Source organism: Capricornis sumatraensis, chromosome 1 (genome assembly GCF_032405125.1).
Source record: "Capricornis sumatraensis isolate serow.1 chromosome 1, serow.2, whole genome shotgun sequence".
Taxonomy (NCBI): Eukaryota; Metazoa; Chordata; class Mammalia; order Artiodactyla; family Bovidae; genus Capricornis; species Capricornis sumatraensis.
Window position 1 is genome coordinate 176741212 of NC_091069.1, and position 18002 is coordinate 176759213.

The window sequence follows — 18002 nt, forward strand, 5'->3', positions numbered from 1 at the left end:
TCTTAACGGTTCACATTAGTCCAAAACTCTTGTTGTAAATGCTTGGAGTTTATTGGTGTCATTTTTAAAGGGTTAACTCCAAACTGATCTATGCAAAAATAACTTGCTTTTAACTTAAGGAAAGCTTAAATCTCATGCTTCTTTCTTAACAGTGGCAAAAAACAAATAATCATATAATTCTGATGAGACTTCAAAGGTTTAGTGAACAGAAATGAAGAAATCATTTTCTGCCCTAATGTTGCCTGCATTTAGAATGTATGGTATTCATTCTCTGCAGTGTATTCATTCTCTGTCCGCTATTTCTTCTCACTCTTACCTCCTTACAGTAACAGAAATCAAAACAAAAGGTACCCCAAAACTGTTTATGTTACACTGTGAATTACAAAGCTATTGACAGCAAAATATGATATATCTATTATAACAAAAAGCCATTGGGCAATAAATTCAAAGTTTCTTCATACTTGTAGTATTATATGATTTACTTATAATTAAAATTGTGGTGAAGTTTATACCTATTAGAAAAAAATACATAATGTTTGACTAGGAACACTGGCCTTTTTTAATAGGTCTACCTAACAGGAATGAAAAGTGATGAAATCTCATATAATTATCACTGGCAGAGTGTATTTACTTACCATGTTACAAATGCTAAAGCATGGGTATTACCATTTCTTAGATATCTGACAAGCCACACATCATTCCACTACTTTCTGTGGGTGTTCCATTCATGGAGAATTAAAGATCTAAGCTTAAAAGTGACTGGATCACACATAAAGTCTTGAAAAGCTGAGGATCACTGAATCAAGATTTAAAAAAAAAAAAACAACCTGATGATCTCTAAACATTCATTCAGTCTAATATATTGCATTCTAAGAAAATTTGATTTTCTAAGTTCTAACTGCCCCTGACTACTTCTTGTTGGAGCTATAAATGAAGCAGTCAAAAGATAGTTAGTGGGATGTCAATATGAGTCTAAATTGATTTACCAATTTAATTGTTAGGCAGCTTTTCAAATCCTAAATGTTATAGTCACTACAAAGTTCTCTGTAACACAGAACAATCTAAAAACCACAACTCAATCTTTTTAGCTAAGAATAAATCATGAGAGACCTGTAATATTTTATTTGTTAAAAATGAACAGCTTCAGATCTAAAGGTAACTTTTCCAAAAAACACCAAAAAGTACAGTGTAAAGCATCTCCTCATTAAATACAAACGTTCATTTTGTGATGCACTGCATCAATGTTTTTTACACACCTTGATGCAAAGGGAAATTTAAGTTGCATCTTGTTTAAAAAAAAAACTTTTAATAACTGAAAAAGGATGACTACAACCACATTCTAAGAAAGGAAAAATTTCCTCCAAAAGAGCATATTCCTTTGTTTTTATACATGTTAGCACTCAAGAATTGTAATTTGGCTGTAACAAAGGCAAGATTTTATATTTAAAAAGAAAATGAAATTACAGATGCATGAAGAGCAAAAGTTTAATATACCAAAGACATTTTGTTTGATGCACTTAATATCAATATTTGGAAGGATTTTTTAAGATTTAAAAAGAAGACATTAATAATAGCTCTGTACAATAATATTTAAAAGAACAAGAAAATGAAAACATCTTTATACCATATTTTCACAAACTGCTCTAAAGACAGCAAACTCGTGCTCAGTTGCTTTTCCTTTGTTTTAAAATAAGTTATCAATAATTCTAAACCAGTCTAAAATGTATTGTTCATGAATCAAATCTAAGTATTCATACTTGCAAAAATGTTTTGCATTGAGTCCTTGGCCTACAGAGAGACTGGAGTTTACTTTCAAATTGTATGACTAGCTTCCAATAATCCCTTATCCGTAGACTTACAAGCAAAATACCAGATATTAAGGATCAGATTTAATTCTTTGGTATAAGCATGAAACTGTTATTGATAGCTTTCCGTGGCTAGCATAACCAAGTAACCAAAGGACCATGAGAAACAACAATGAAGTCTAGTATACCCTGCAACGCAGGCAGGAGCCATAACAATGTTTTGTGTTTTAACAGGGAAAATCAACACAAATAACACACTGAAGGGAAAACTAACACCTACTTAGAGGTTTTAACATTACAGCAAATCAAAAAGTTAAGCTTCAAAATGACCAAACTCGTAATCTGTAGTTTTAATATTTTGCTGCATTTTGGTATTATATCATAACTTAAAATTTACAACCATCTGAGGACTTTCAGCACTAGCTTGGCACAACAAATTAACTCCTCCTAACCCTCCAGAGTATGAGGAGGGGCAATCCTTTTCTCACCACAAATGCCTGAACTTTACACAAGAAATCAGAAGCAAAGGTACAGAACAAGGTCATAATAATGTTAACTCTATTATAATTTTGTACTTTTTATCTTGTGACATATACATTTTTTTAAGAGCTGTATGTATACTGTTCAACTTAGTAAACTTAAAATTTAACTTTTCCAAATAAGAAGTCCAGGACTTTATGGCTAATTTTCCTATCAAAATATCTACGGAACTCAATCCATTTTAATTATAATTATTCTAAATATCATCTGAAGAATACTTTGTGTACACTAGACTCAAAACTACACTAAATCCAAACAGTATACCTATGACCTAGGTTTTAAAGTCTTCATCTCAGTTACCATCTTCCACCTGCTACTTTCTCTCCACACAAATTACCAGATTTTTACTCTGCACTTTCCTCCAATTAGGCTCTATCAGATAACTCTGTAAACACCCATTTACAGCCTTAAAACACCAACATTTTAAACAGAAGCTAATGCCCAGAGTCACATTTCTTATTTTAAGAAAGTTCAGCATTAAAGATTTACAACTCTGGAGGATTAAGCTAATGTTATTTGAAAAATGAACGAAGTTCCAGATATCCCCATAAATCTTTAACTCCCAAACTGAAATTCTAATAATTTTTTATATCCCTAATGAAGAAAAGTCAACTGCACTTATTACACCAACACTATTAAAGTATAAGTGACAGCAACAAAGGGAGCTATTTCAAATCTTGAAGATCAAGATTTACAATGGGAAGGTGTAAAAAATGGGCAAAGGTGATGGGATCCTAAATACCACTATCATAAAATAATCAATTTCTATCTTTCCACATTCTTTCTGCTGCATGAGGAATCAAAAAAGTCAAATAGAGAATTGTTCTGTCTGGGCCAACCATGAAATCTTTAAGAACATATAGGTATATTCCCTGTTATTCTTTCAGGGCAGTATTTATACATGTTTAAAAAAAACTTCAAAAATAAAAATAAGAGTTATTTAGCCTTGTGAATATTTTGAAATAAAGTTTCTTGAATTTCTGTGATGAGCTCTTCAAGCAATTAAATTTTTAAGAGTCATCACTGAAAAGTTCCTTTGACATGGGATCTATCCCACGGTTACAAAGCGGCTTCCTCCTTTGTTGAAAGTGAGAGTGGCTCTTTGTTCCTTCAGGATCCCAAATCGCTCATTCAAAGTCATCCCAGTCTAGAGAAAACAAAACAAAACAAAAATTAACAACTTGACTGTAACCCACATTTGCTTTGGTACAATAATGTGATCATAATGGTAATTCACAGTAACAATACCTAACATTCATATATATATATATATGTGTGTGTGTGTGTGTGTGTGTGTGTGAGGGAAACACCCATATGAAATAGGTGAATTCAGTGAAGTTTAGGGAAATCAGTTGTCTACTTGCAGCTCTAGAATTGAAACCTAGAGTCAGAATCCCTAAAAGGGCAATGCCAAAGAATGTTCAAACTACCGTACAACTACGCTCGTCTCACGTGCTAGCAAAAAAAGAATCCTCAAAATCCTTCAAGCTAGGCTTCAATAGTATATGAATCAAGAACCTCCAGATGTTCAAGCTGGATTTGAAAAGGCAGAGGAACCAGAGATCAAACTGCCAACATCCACTGGATCATAGGAAAAAACAGGGAATTCCAGAAAAACATCTACTTCTGCTTCATCGACTATACTAAAGCCTTTGTGTGGATCACAAGTAACTTAGAAAATTCTTAAAGAGATGGAAATACCAGGCTGAAAGGAAAGTAACAACTGACAAAATAAAATAAGCAAAATAAATTTGGTCAAATTTCTGTCCATACAGAAAATTTTATCTTCACTCCACAGTTGACATTTTAAAATGTAACACTCATTCATAATAAAAATTCTCAGCAAATTACAAATAGAAGGGAACTTCCTCAATCTGATAAAAACAGCCTACTGCTAACATCAAACTTAATGGTGAAAAACAATGCCTTCTCAAGTCTGGAGACAAAGCAAGCAAACATGCTCTCAACATAGCAGTGAATGTCCTAGCCATCATAATGAAGAAAACAAAAAGATTTACAGACTGGAAAGAAAGTCAAAGAATGACATGATTGCGTACAAAGAAAATCCTAAGTAATCTATAAAATTATTAAAAGCAGAAAGTGTATTTTAACAAGATTACAAGGTTAATACAAAAACTGCCAAAACCATGGTGAGATACACCACTTGATATGCATCAGAATGTCGAAAATCAAATGACAGATAATAACAAATGCTGGTAAGGCCATGGAAAAACTCAGAACTCTCTTACACGCTGGAAGGAATGGTACCACAGCTACTTCTCTGGGAAAACAATTTGGTACTTCCCCAAAAGTTAAACCCAGAATTATAATATGATCTAGCAATTCCATTCTTAGGTATTTACCGAGGAGAAATAAAATATATTCATACAAAAAACATGAATGTACAGGTTTTTGTGTGAGCGTATGTACATGAATGTTCAGAGGAGCATTATTCACAATAGCCAAAGAATGGAAACAATCCAAATGTCCATCAACTGACAAATAAAATGCAGTATATATCCATATGGTGGAATGTTATTTAGGAATAAAAAGAAATAAAATATTGATATACACAGTGGATAAACCATGAAAAAATTATGCTAAGTGAAAAAAGGTTCACACATTATATGATCCGATTCACATGAAATGTCCGAAATAAGCAAATCCAGAGACAGAAAACAGATAGACCAGTAGTTTTCTAGGGTTCAGCATAGTTAGGACATCCTATGTAATTCATTATACAACATTCAGTCAATGGCCCAGAGAAATACAGGGGGGGAAATTTACCTGTTTTCCAACACTGTTTATGTCAAATTGTAGGGGGACACCTTTAGGAACTTTCTTTACATCAGATTGATCCCGTTTTGTCAAGAATGAGGGCACAGCAGTACGAGTTAATCGTGGTTTCTGAGTTCTGTTAGAAAAAAATTAAGACCAGTTAAACAATCAAAAGGAGAAATAAACCACTTGGTTCATAAGACATCTTGACTTGTACACATGTTCAACTGTATGGAGGCTACTTTATTTACATTCTCAATAACCCTGCCTAACCAGTTCTTTTTATTTTTTGAAGTATAGTTAATTTACAATATTGTGTGTTTCAGGTATACAGCATAGAGATTCAGTATTTTTGTAGATATTTCATTATAGGTTGTTATATGTAATGGGTCTAATTCCCTATGCTATACAGTAAATCCTTGTTGCTTATCTATTTTATACATAGTAATTTCTATCTGTTAATTCCATACACCTGATTTTTTTCCTTCTGCCTTCTCTCCCCTCTATGTAACCACAAGTTTGTTTTCTATGTCTGCAAGTCTGTTTCTGCTTTCTATATACATTCATTTGTATTATTTTTTAGATTCCATATTTAAGTAATATATAGTATTTGTCTTTCTCTAACTTATTTAACTAAGTATAACATTCTTTCGGTCCATCCACGTTGCTGCAAATAGCAGTATTTTATTCTTTTTATAGCTGAGTAACATTCCATTGTATATATACATATATATATGCATATATATATATATATATATATATGTGTGTGCCACATCTTAATTATCCATTCATCTCTTGATGTATACTTAGGTTGCTTCCATGTCTTGACTACTGTAAACAGTGCTGTTATGAAAAACACTGGGGTGCACATATCTTTTTGATTTAGTGTTTTCATTTTTTTCTAGATATATACCCAGGAGTGGAATTGGTAGTTCTATGTGTAAGAAACCTCTATACTGTTTTCCACAGTGGATGAACCAATTTACATTCTCACCAACAGTGTACACGGGTTCCCTTTTCTCCATATCCTCTCTGACATTTATTATTTGTAGACTTTTTGATGAGAGCTATTCTGACAGGTGAAGTGATACCTCACTGGGGTTCTGATTTACATTTCTTTAACAATTAGTGGTGCTAAGCATCTTTTCTTGTGCCTGCTAGCCATTTGTATGTCTTCTTTGTAAAAATGTCTGTTCAGGTCTTCTTCCCACCTTTTGACTGAACTGTTTTCATATTGACTTGTATAAGCTGTTTGTATATTTTGGATTTTAACCCATTGTTGGTTGCCATCATTTGCAAATACTTTCTTGCATTCTGTAGGCTGTCTTCTGATTTTGTTGATGGTTTCCTTGGCTATGTAAAAGCTTTAAAGTTTAATTAGGTCCCATTTGTTTATTTGTGTTCTTATTTCTTTTGCCTTTGGAGACTGATCCAAGAAAATACTGCTATGATTTATGTCAGGGTGTGACCTCCCACCTTCGTTTTTTTTTCCAGAATTGCTTTGGTAATTTGGGGGTCACCTGGGGTTCCATGTAAATTTTATCTGCTCTAGTTCTGTGAAAAATGTCCTGGGTATTTTGATAGGGATTGCGTTAACTCTACAGATAACTCAGTAATATGGTCTTTTTTATGATATTAATTCTCCCAATCCAAGAGCATGGGATTATCTTTCCGTTTCTTTGAATCATCTAAAATTTCCTTCATCAATGACTTGCAGTTTTCAACACACAAGTCCTTCACCTCCTTGGTTAAGTTTATTCCTAGGCATTTTGTAAATACAATTTTAAATCAGTTTTCTTTTTTATGTTCTCTTTCTGATATTTCATTATTAGTATATAGAAACAGGTATTAATCTTGTATCCTGCAACCTTGCTAAATTAAACCAAATACTTGGTTCTTGACAGACTAATCTAGAGACTAAAATTTATAAATTGCTCACAGAATACCTCTGTAAGTAAAACTACTAACTTTTCAACAATTTGGAATAACTGGTCATTTCCAAGTCTTAACCTTCAACTAAAATAAAGCAACCTCTAAAATCTTAACAGACTCATCTGATGTTTTCATCTCAATTATTAAAATGGATGTATAGGTAAAACAAAAACTCTGTAAACCTAGGAATTTTTAAAAAAATTTATTATTTTTAAAATATGTTCATCACAATTCACATAACTGATTTCATAACCTACTAATGGGTCACACACATCGACACATACATTTTCCTCTGCTGTGTCAGCTTGAGTACATCTGCATGAAGTTCCAAGAAATTAGCCAATCTGCTAGACCACTGGCTGATACAGGACTTTCTTTCAGTTTTAAGTACACAACGTAGATTTTCATTCCTGATACTTTTTGATGGGAAAAATTTAAGAGTGAGAGTTACAGTGCGGTCTAGTGAGGATCCAATGAGGTTTTTCCACGGCTAGGTCAATTATCAGGTTGAATTTGATAATATGGTTTTAGAACTTTCTTGAAATGGATCCTTTACCTCCAGCCCAATCTCCAACACAAATGGAGGAATTTTGACTGTAATTTTGACCGTGAGAGTGCTACAATCTCACATCTTGCCTGTGAAATCAGGGTTCAGCTCACCCCCTACCCCAGGCAATATCACTTCCAGCTTCAACCTAGAAAGTTTATAATACAATAAATATAATGGAATGGTGAAGTTAATTAAGGTCATTTAAATTAAAGAATGGGCTTCCCTGGTGGCTCAGTAGTAAAGAATCCGCCTGCCAATGCCGGAGACTTGGGTTTGATCCCTGGGTCAAGAAGATCCCATGGAGAAGGAAATAGCAACCCACTCCAGTATTCCTGCCTGGGAAATTCCATGGACAGAGAAGCCTGGAGGCTATAGTTCATAGGGTCACAGACATGAATTAGCAACTAAACAACAAAAATAAAAGAATATACTATGAAGTCTTTAAAAAAAAGGCCGATGTGTATGTAATGAAGTCCAAAACATGTAACTTTTTCAGTTGTTTTTGGCTTATTTGTCTGCTTATTTGCTTTGGCCATGCTATGTGGCTTGTGGAATCCTAGTGCCTTGTCCAATCAAGGATTGAATCTGGGCCACAGCACTCAAAGTACTGAGTCCTAACCACTGAACCACCAAGGAAGTCTCTACTTTTAACTTTATATTAATTTCTACTTTGTATTGTTTCCTTGTCTCAGTTTATCCTAACTTGGACATCATACTCTTGAGCAGAGTCAAATATTTTTCTATTCTCTTACATACTGAGGGATTATAATTTTTTCCAAAAAGAAAAAAAAGACTTACACTGGGCACTGCACCGCTCCTGGATTATCAATGGATACAGTCAAAATTCCTCCATTTGTGGTGGAAGTTCGCCATCTAGTTTCAAAAAACCAAAAATTTCATTAAAATGAAAGTTTATAAATCCTACTGTGTGTTCTACATAAAACATACATTTTAAAGTAGCCATTACTTTTTCTAAGTTTTCAGAAATTATAGATACCTGAGCCCCAACATGATATAATTAACCAGCATATTGGTTATAAGAACTGGATGCTTTAATTTATAAATATTTTTCCATGTAACAGATATATGCACATAAAAAAATCAAATAATTCAGCAAAGCTTCTAATAAAAAGCAACAATCCTTCACTCCACTGTTCTCCCTTCCTGCTCCCCAGAGGCAGCACTTTTAACTTCCTGATTTTCTGCTTGTTAGTTAAATCCAGTTCACTAAACAAGATACTTAGGTAATAATATCTTGCTATCATAGGATTCAGCTCATCACACTATCTAGTTTCTCTTCCTACTTTGAAACATTTTGATGGCTGTATCACTATTTTACTTTTATTAATTTTATAAATACATTTGAATTTCTTTCTCCAGCAGTATCTCTTGACATTTTCTCCTACCCACTTTGTAAGAAAGGATAATAGTATTTCTAGTTCCTTCCCTCCACCTCTTCACCCACTTTCTATCAGCTTTACTTTTATATTTATATAGGTCAAAATCTGACATTTACATTACACTGTTACCAGATCAAGTATCTTGTGCTTTGTTCTATATGTTGATCCTCAAACTCCAGTGCAAAAGAATACTATCAGCATGAAGTTCAAATAGTTGCCATTCTTATACTCCAACTGCTCAAAATAATGACCATTCTAGAAGGTATCATATCTGAACCATGATCATGTGATATATGCTTTGTTTTCTAAGAAGTAGCCATAATTTTAAATGATTTAGTTTTAAACTCTGGTCATACTGATGGAATGTTACAACTTATACTTGCAGTGCAATTCTAAGAGACAAAAACATATTCTTAAAATATCTTCACGGGGTAAGGAGGAAAAAAGCAATATAAGAAGAAAACACTGTATTGTTTTTAAAAATGTATAAATATTCTAAAAGCTCTACTGATTTTCTTCTACTTATTCCCTGAACTGGTTCATTTGTATAAAGCAATTATAAAAAAATAAAGAGCTATTTCATTAAAATGGAATAAACAGAAAAAAAAACTACAGAGTAATGCATTTGCTGCTAAAACGTGTAACACTGACATATGAAAATGCCAAATGTTTTTTTTGGGGAAAATCAACAAAAACAAAACAGGATTTACTTATTTCAGGCTCAATGGTTAATTCACTCTGGGTCTCATTTAATTTCTTTTAAACTGTGGCACAAAGTAATTTAGGTCACTACTATTCTGGGAGTTTTGAAATCACATCTTGAAAAACAAATTGAAACTTACTGACGAGTTCTCTTTGCTACTACATCGTCTAGCAGTTGTTCTGAGTTCAACTGGGCCTGAACCTGAAGGGGAAAAAAAAAGCAGTAGATCCCACAGAAAGCAGAGGATTCGAATCCAAAGAGCTATCCTGCCGTGTAACTTTATAACCCTGTGTGGTGGGTTTGAATGCAGGAGAGGAGCATGTGCCTATTCTGACAACACCTCTTTCTTAGGGTTCCTGTATCAGAATAAGTAATAAAAACAAAATTATTCCTAAATAACATGTTAAATTCTTATAGGATACTGCCATTGATGACAACAAAAGAGAAAAGAGGGGAAAAAATTAATCTAATGTCATGTTCTCCATATTCTAAACCCAAACCCTACCTTGATCATGGGTCATGTCTATAATTGATGACTACTAAAGGTGGATGGTCAGGATCCTTTGTGTAAAAAGAAAACACTGTCAAGGGTTTTTTATACCTTCAGGCCTCTTCTGAAAAGAAAAGTTGCCTGACGAGTGTCTTTCTGATGACTTAATTTATTTCCACTCCTGGTAAAATTATTTGGAATGTTATTTCTGCAACAACAAAAAAAAACACATGTACCATGAAAAGTCGGCCACTTAACAACTCTGAAACATCTTGAAAAAATAAGCAAAAATAGTTAAATTCATAGGCTAAAATACTGAGGTATACTAAACACAAAGATTCAATTATGTTCTTGTTTACATGAAGCTATTGAGATCTGATTTACAGATATCATATAACAATCTGGTTAATTCTGGAACTAATTTATCTTACAAATATTCAACTGTCTAAAAGAATTAGTACAAAGAAAATCACACCTAGGTACTTCACTGTCAAACTGCTAAAAAAACAATAAGAGAAAATATTGAAATATAACATATTCTCCAAATCTCTCTCCTTCACTCATATACATTGCTCTCCTTCACTCTTAATACATATTACATTAATATAAATCACACAAAAACTCATACTGTTCCACTGTATACTCTCTCCTGCACAGAATATTGTAACCTTAATTATGTTTGACTTTACTTTCACCAATTTCTAATTTCTACAGAAAGTTGGTAAAAGACAAATTTTCATACTTATCTGCTTATTTCTATAAATAAATGTTTAACATGTCACCTTATCTTACCTCCAACCTTATAGAGGCTCAAATGCATAATTTCCCTAGCCATCTCAATTAACAAGGATTCATTAATGGCTCAGGTAATTGACAAATTCTTGAGAAGTTCCTGTTTTCCAAAAATAAGTACTCCCAATTGATTTTCAAAACAAAGAGATGACAGTTGAGTAAAGTTACAATTATAGCCATTCCACATATACAAAAACTTCATTTCAGGGTTTTTTTTTGGCTTTGAATTATCTTTTATAAGAGATGAATAAATGGTATTTGAAACTGAAATAATAAAACTTCACAGCTTGTCAACTTCTACTTCATCCTTACAGAGAACAGAGTACCATAATCAGTTCAGTTCAGTCGCTCAGTCATGTCTAACTCTTTGCGACCCCATGGACTGCAGCACACCAGGCTTCCCTGTCCATCACCAACTCCCAGAGTTTACTCAAAATCATGTCCATCAAGTCGGTGATGCCATCCAACCTTCTCACCCTCTGTCGATCCCTTCTCCTCCTGCCTTTGATCCTTCCCAACATTGGGTCTTTTCAAATGAATCAGTTCTTCCCATCAGGTGGCCAAAGTACTGGAGTTTCAGCCTCAGCATCAGTTCTTCCAATGAATATTCAGGACTGATTTCCTGTAGGATGGACTGGTTGGATCTCTTTGCTTTTCAAGGGACTCTCAAGAGTCTTCTCCAACACCACAGTTCAAAAGCATCAATTCTTCTTCACTCAGCTTTTTATAGTCCAACTCTCACATCCATACATGACTACTGGAAAAACCATAGCTTTGACTAGACAGAACTTTGTTGGCAAAGTAATGTCTCTCGTTTTTTAATATGCTGTCTAGGTTGGTCATAGCTTTTCTTCCAAGGAGCAAGCATCTTTTAATTTCATGGCTGCAGTCACCATCTGCAGTGATTTTGGAGCCCCCAAAAATAAAGTCTGTCACTGTTTCCATTGTTTCCTCATCTATTTGCCATGAAGTGATGAGACCAGATGCCATAATCTTAGTTTTCTGAATGTTGAGTTTTAAGCCAACTTTTTCACTCTCTTTGCACTTTCATCAAGAGGCTCTTTAGTTCTTCTTCACTTTCTGCCATAAAGGTGGTTTCATCTGCATATCTGAGGTTATTGATATTTCTCCCAGCAATCTTGATTCCAGCTTGTGCTTCACCCAGCCTGGGATTCTGCATGATGTATTCAGCATATAAATTAAATAAACAGGGTGATAATACACAGCCTTGACGTACTCCTTTCCTGATGTGGAACCAGTTTGCCGTTCCATGTCCAGTTCTAACTGTTGCTTCTTGACCTGCATATAGATTTCTCAGGAGGCAGGTCACATGGTGTGGTATTCCAATCTATTTAAGAACTTTCCACAGTTTGTTGTGATCCACACAGTCAAAGGCTTTGGCATAGTCAATAAGGCAGAGGTACCATAATAGGAGGTCACATTTTAAACAACTGTCTTTTTAACATTTTAAATATCCTTAATTGGTAAAATACATGTAAAGTTTACCGCTTCGGCCAGTTCAGTGGCATTCAGTGCATTCACGTGGTCATACCACCACCACCACCATTTCCAGAAACATTCACCTTCACAGACTAAACCTGTTCCCCTTCCAACTCACTGCCCACCTCCGCCCAGCCCCCGGCCCCCACTCCTCTGCTGCCTGTCTCTGTGAATCTGACTGCTCTGGGGACCTCGCAGGAGAGGAATCACAGGACATACCTTTTTTAATTTAATATCAAAATAATTTCAGCTAGGGACTTCCCTGGTGGTCCAGCGGTTGAGAATCCACCTTTCAATGCAGGGGACACAGGTTCAATCCCTGATCAAGGAACTAAGATCCACATACTCCACGGTAACTAAGCCTGTACACCACAACTACCAAACCCACATGCCACAACTAGAGAGAAGCCCACGCACCACAATCAATGAGTGATCTTGCATGCTACAACTAAGACTGGACATAGACAAATAAATAATTTAAGCTTAAGAAGTATTCATGAAAAATCCTTTCAGGTTTGCTTTTCCCACAAATAACATACACTACTATTCTGTTAAGAGCCACTGAGACTATGTAACAAATTCAGCTTTCAAAATTGTGAATAATACTGGCTGAGGTGTTTTTACCAAAACAATCATCTTTTGCAGTTTTTTTCTATATGTCAAGAGAAACAAAGAAACAGAGTGATGTTTTTCTTAAGAAGTCTATAATTAGTTAAATTCATCAATAACACTGGTTCTAAGAAATAAGGAAGCTGTAACTAAATGCTTCCATACTGAGTGTTCAAACAGACATACCAAGTATCTGTCTCGAAAATGACCAGACAACTACAACATCACTGCAAATTCATTGCTTTGAACTCTCAGTATAAGAAGTCCACCTTTATTTATGAAGGATAACATAATACTGTCTTATATTTGAGTACTTACTTTCTATTTAACTGGTTAGGTCTCTTGAGAGCTGCAACTGGTTTTCTCTGCACTTCATTTTGTCTCAGAAGGTTTGCCTTCCTTTTTAATGCTGGAAAATATCGTTCTATATTCTTTTAGAAAGCAAGAAACTATGTTAATTAGATTGCTTCATGCTCTATAACCTACTATGTATAAACATTTCTGAAGCAGAATGGACAGGGACTGACCACTACTTAGATGTACAGATTAGAGAGGCAAAGAAGCTAAAACAACTTGAATATTTCCAGTCTAAGTGACCAAAAAGATAACCACATTATACTTAAAATACTTGCAACAAAAGAAGAATTCAAACAGAAGAAGGAATTTTTTCTATTTTGGGTATGTTCAGTTTGAGATACTCTGAGGGATACACAGGTGATGAGGAAACATGGCTTTGGAACTCAAGAGAAGAATCAAGAGAGCCTGAAATGAAAATTTGGAAATCTTTCATATAAATATGATTTTGATATCAAGTGAAGGTGTAAGAGAGCCAAATTTCTGATGCAGGTGCAGCACCATTGTGCTAGCCAAGCAATCCCTGATGGTTTCCTTGACCTTGACTGGACTAAAGTTAACCTTTAGGTCAGAGGAGAAATAGAACAGATATGTTATCTCTCCTTTGTCTTTTGCTCTCTTAGAGGGTCCTGAGCAGTGTGGCTTGTGCTTCTATGATTTTAGTGTTTTTACTGAATTTGTGTTTTAAGCTTTGTTTGGTGTCTATTTGTTTCTATGAGATGTCTAAAGACTTTTGTGGGAACAAAGTGTATTACAGTGTGCTCACAATCACTCTTACCCTCCAGCATTTAGAGTCAGTCTTCCTTTTAATTTGCTCCCTCCCAGGACCCCTGCAAATAGTCACTTGTCAGGGCATCCACCAAGTTTAAAAAGACTGGTTAATTTCCGGACATGACTCAGACTCAGCAGAGGCATAACTTGAGCTGTTTCACAAGAGGCTCTTAGACCCCTTGCAAATAGGTTTCTCTGAAATCTATCTTAACAACTAAAGACTGAATTCCTGCAGTGGGCACAGCTTAAACTCAAGTTGAGAATTCCATTATATGAGAATTCCATTATATAAAGAATTTGACAAGTTACAAAATGTTTAGAGCAGCTCTGTCTCTTGAGGGCATTCAACAAATATCTATCAGGTATCTATAATGGGAGAAGTATAATATTAGTCAGATATAGAAAGATATCTAAGTATAGTCCTCATCTTCAAGTAATCTAGTCTAAGAGACAGATGCATATTAATGGGTAATTATAATATACTGTGGTAAGTTATGTAATAGGAAGATATGTGAAGTACAGTAATAACATTATAACACAGAGAGAGATTTGCATATGCACAAAGAGAAAGGAGATATGAAAGAGGAAACTATGACTAGATTCTTGGAATGTCGAGGTATGTTTATGGTAGAGAGGAGGGGGTGAAGATAATGGTGTGGAATGTAGGTTTAAAGGTGGACATAGGCCAAATACAAATACTGCATTCCATGCTAAATAAAATCAACAATTTAGAATCCTTGAAAGATTTAAAACGTATTATGTGATGTAAATCAGAGAAAGACAAATATATGGTATCATTTATATGTGGAATATAAAAAAATGATATATATGGACTTATTTACAAAACAGAAATGGGCTCACAGACATAGAAAACAAACTTATGGTTATCAAATGGATAGCAAGTAAGGGGAAGAGAGATAAATGAAGAGTTTGGGATTAATATATACACACTACAATATATAAAAAAGATAAGAAACATGGATCTACTGTATGGCACAAGGAATTATAGTCAATATCTTATAATAACCTATAATGAAAAATAATCTGAAAACATATATCTGAATCACTTGCTACACCTGAAATTAATATATTATAAATTAATTATATATCAATACAAATAGTTTTAAAAAAAGGAGAGCTAATTTCCAAAACGTGTGAGAAGGAAAAAAGGGAGGTTGTGGTAGCAAAGAAACCTGAGTAGAAAAATAGAAATTAAAAAAACTCAATGTCACAGAATATTAGCACATGAAATGTCCATTTTTTCTCTCTCCACATAAATTCAGTCCATCATTAAAGCCTAATTCAGGCTTCCATATTTTCCATGAAGGCTTTTCAAAAGTCTTTGACAATATGAACTGTATCTTTTACTTAATCTAGATTCCCTTGTATTTTAAAAATATGAGAAGTATCCCAAAGATACAGATTAAAAAACACAAAAATTACAATAATCTTCATTTTCATGAATACTTAGAAAAGAAGTAAATGTAAAAGCAGGAATAAAGAATATCAACCATACATAAGAAATGCTATGAAATCAGACTAATGATAGCCCATTCTGAGCTTAATATTTTGTCTTTAATAAAAACACCAAAGACCATTTAATAGGTAAATGTAAAAGTTCCTTCTATAATATTACTGTCACATGTCATTTTCCTTCAAAATACCTGCCATATTATAATCATTTAGTTATCTGTGTGATAAATTATTTAATATTTATTTGAGTTCTCCATGAGGACAGGGATTTTAATACAGAATCCCTTGCATCTAGGACATACTGAGTATTCAGTCAACATGAATTAAATGATGAATACATGGTCAAGAACTGTCAACAGTCCAATAATGTATTGGGAATTTGTGTTCATGAATCTAAGGTTTGTATATGTGTATAAAAGTGTTTACAAAGCAGTAAGTTTTCTCTAAAGAATTCTGATATAAAAAATTATTCCTTGAGGGAAAGAAATTAAGGTAGTCTATTTGAATGTTGTTCTATTAAAGTAGTATTTTATCACTTAAGTATTAAAGTAATAAAATTTTAAGTGTACAGTTTGATGAATTTGGGTAACTACATGTAGTCATGTAATCACTTCATAACCAAGATATAAAACAGTACCCTTAACCTTAAATGTTTCCTTATGCCCCCTGCAATTTCCTTCCCTCACATGACTCTAACACCAGGCAATGACTGATCTGTCACTATAGTTAGTTCAGCCTTTTATACAACTTCAAAGAAACAGGATCATAGTACACAGTATCTTGTGTTTGAATTCTTCTGCTCAGCATGATGTTTTGAGATGTATCCACACTGTCTTGCACATTAACATTTATTCCTATTTTACTGTTGAATTCCACAGTATGAAGATAAGGTATTTATAAACTATCAAAATCAGACAAATGATCAAAACTACCCATTAGCAGAAAATAACTACTAATTATGCAGTTATTTTTTTAAGTTTACGGAAGTACTAAATAGTTTAGTACTATTACAGTCCAGTTAAAAGTTCTACAAAACATAGCATACCCTCAGTTTTAGGAAATTGTGAATCTAAAAGGAAAATGCTATAGAACTGACACTGACAAGGTAATAAATTCCAGTCGAAAAATTCCTTAAGAACTTTCACCTGGCAGATACTTTAAGCTTTCTCTGAACAAAAGAAAAAAATTCATTCTTAGAGATGTTCATTCCCCTCATAGCACAGTCATTTGCTAGTCATAGCACATCCCACTTAGTAATTCACTTAATCTGTAAGAAAATGTACATTTTTATTGAAATAAAACCTTACTATTTCATATAAACTGTGGAAAGGAAGAGATAAAGTAACAAAATGTCTAATTACAGTCAGGAATTTTTTTTAAGGTATAAAATTTCTAAGTATATTAAAGTATTTGGGTAATTCATTTAATGACTATGAAAGGATGGTATAAGTTATTTATATGTAAAAAGAAATTTTGTAAATTGCTAGAAAATGATCTGCTTCACAAGTACTATAGTCATTCCTATTCAGATATTAATCTACATTCAGGTTGAGAGAAAGGTTAAGAAACAGAAAATTTCAAACCATACCTTTTCTAAAATCATTCAGTCTATGAATAAAAATATCTTACCATTCAGTACATTATTCTATAATTTATAGAGCTTGTAAGTATTCTATAATTTAACACTTTCAATTTTTACTACTTTTAAACAACTCAAAAGACTATACCACATGTTGTAATCTTAAATTTCTACTGGATCAAGTTCTGTGATAAAGTTTTAGAGATAGCTGTTGGTGATAGCAGAACTGAAAAGTTAAGGTGTAAAGAGAGTTGTGGTTAACCAGAATACATTCTTAAGATATTTTAAGAAATGATTCATGTCCTGAATTTTTAAATTAAAATATGCATTACTTTCATAATCAGAGAAACCAAACAGGTTAAAAAACAACAGAGTAGAACATTAAATTCCTTGGTGGCTCAGACTTACTAAACATAAGAAATTAAAGAAAAACCATGTGTGAAACTATTTTAAGTAATGCTTTATTTAGCCAATTCGAAATTTACTCCATTGAGATGCAAATAAAAGGTCAATTAAGATTTGAAAAGTAGTTAATTTACAGTGGGTAAATAAATATAACTCTAATTAAAAATATAAACTAGAGCAAACAGTTATCCACCCAAGAGAAATGAAAACCTGTGTCCCTACATACTTACAGGGATGTAAGCAACATTATTTACAATACCCAAAACAATGAAAACAATGAAAACGTTGTCCAACAACTGGTGAATGGATAAACAAAACACA

The 18002-nt window shown here is 33.6% G+C and overlaps 1 protein-coding gene across 1 annotated transcript in view; it reads right to left on the minus strand.

Annotated features, from left to right (window-relative positions):
• Positions 1-1122: 1122 nt before the first annotated feature.
• The window catches only part of FYTTD1 (forty-two-three domain containing 1), a 31445-nt gene continuing 14565 nt past the window's right edge, over positions 1123-18002 (minus strand). Inside the window, exons 4-9 of the mRNA XM_068971730.1 lie at positions 13418-13530; positions 10310-10406; positions 9848-9909; positions 8404-8478; positions 5133-5259; positions 1123-3492 (exon numbers count right to left, since the gene is read on the minus strand). Coding sequence (XP_068827831.1) covers positions 3394-3492; positions 5133-5259; positions 8404-8478; positions 9848-9909; positions 10310-10406; positions 13418-13530 — 573 coding nt within the window. The 3' untranslated portion in view covers positions 1123-3393. The remainder of the gene's footprint in view (positions 3493-5132; positions 5260-8403; positions 8479-9847; positions 9910-10309; positions 10407-13417; positions 13531-18002) is intronic.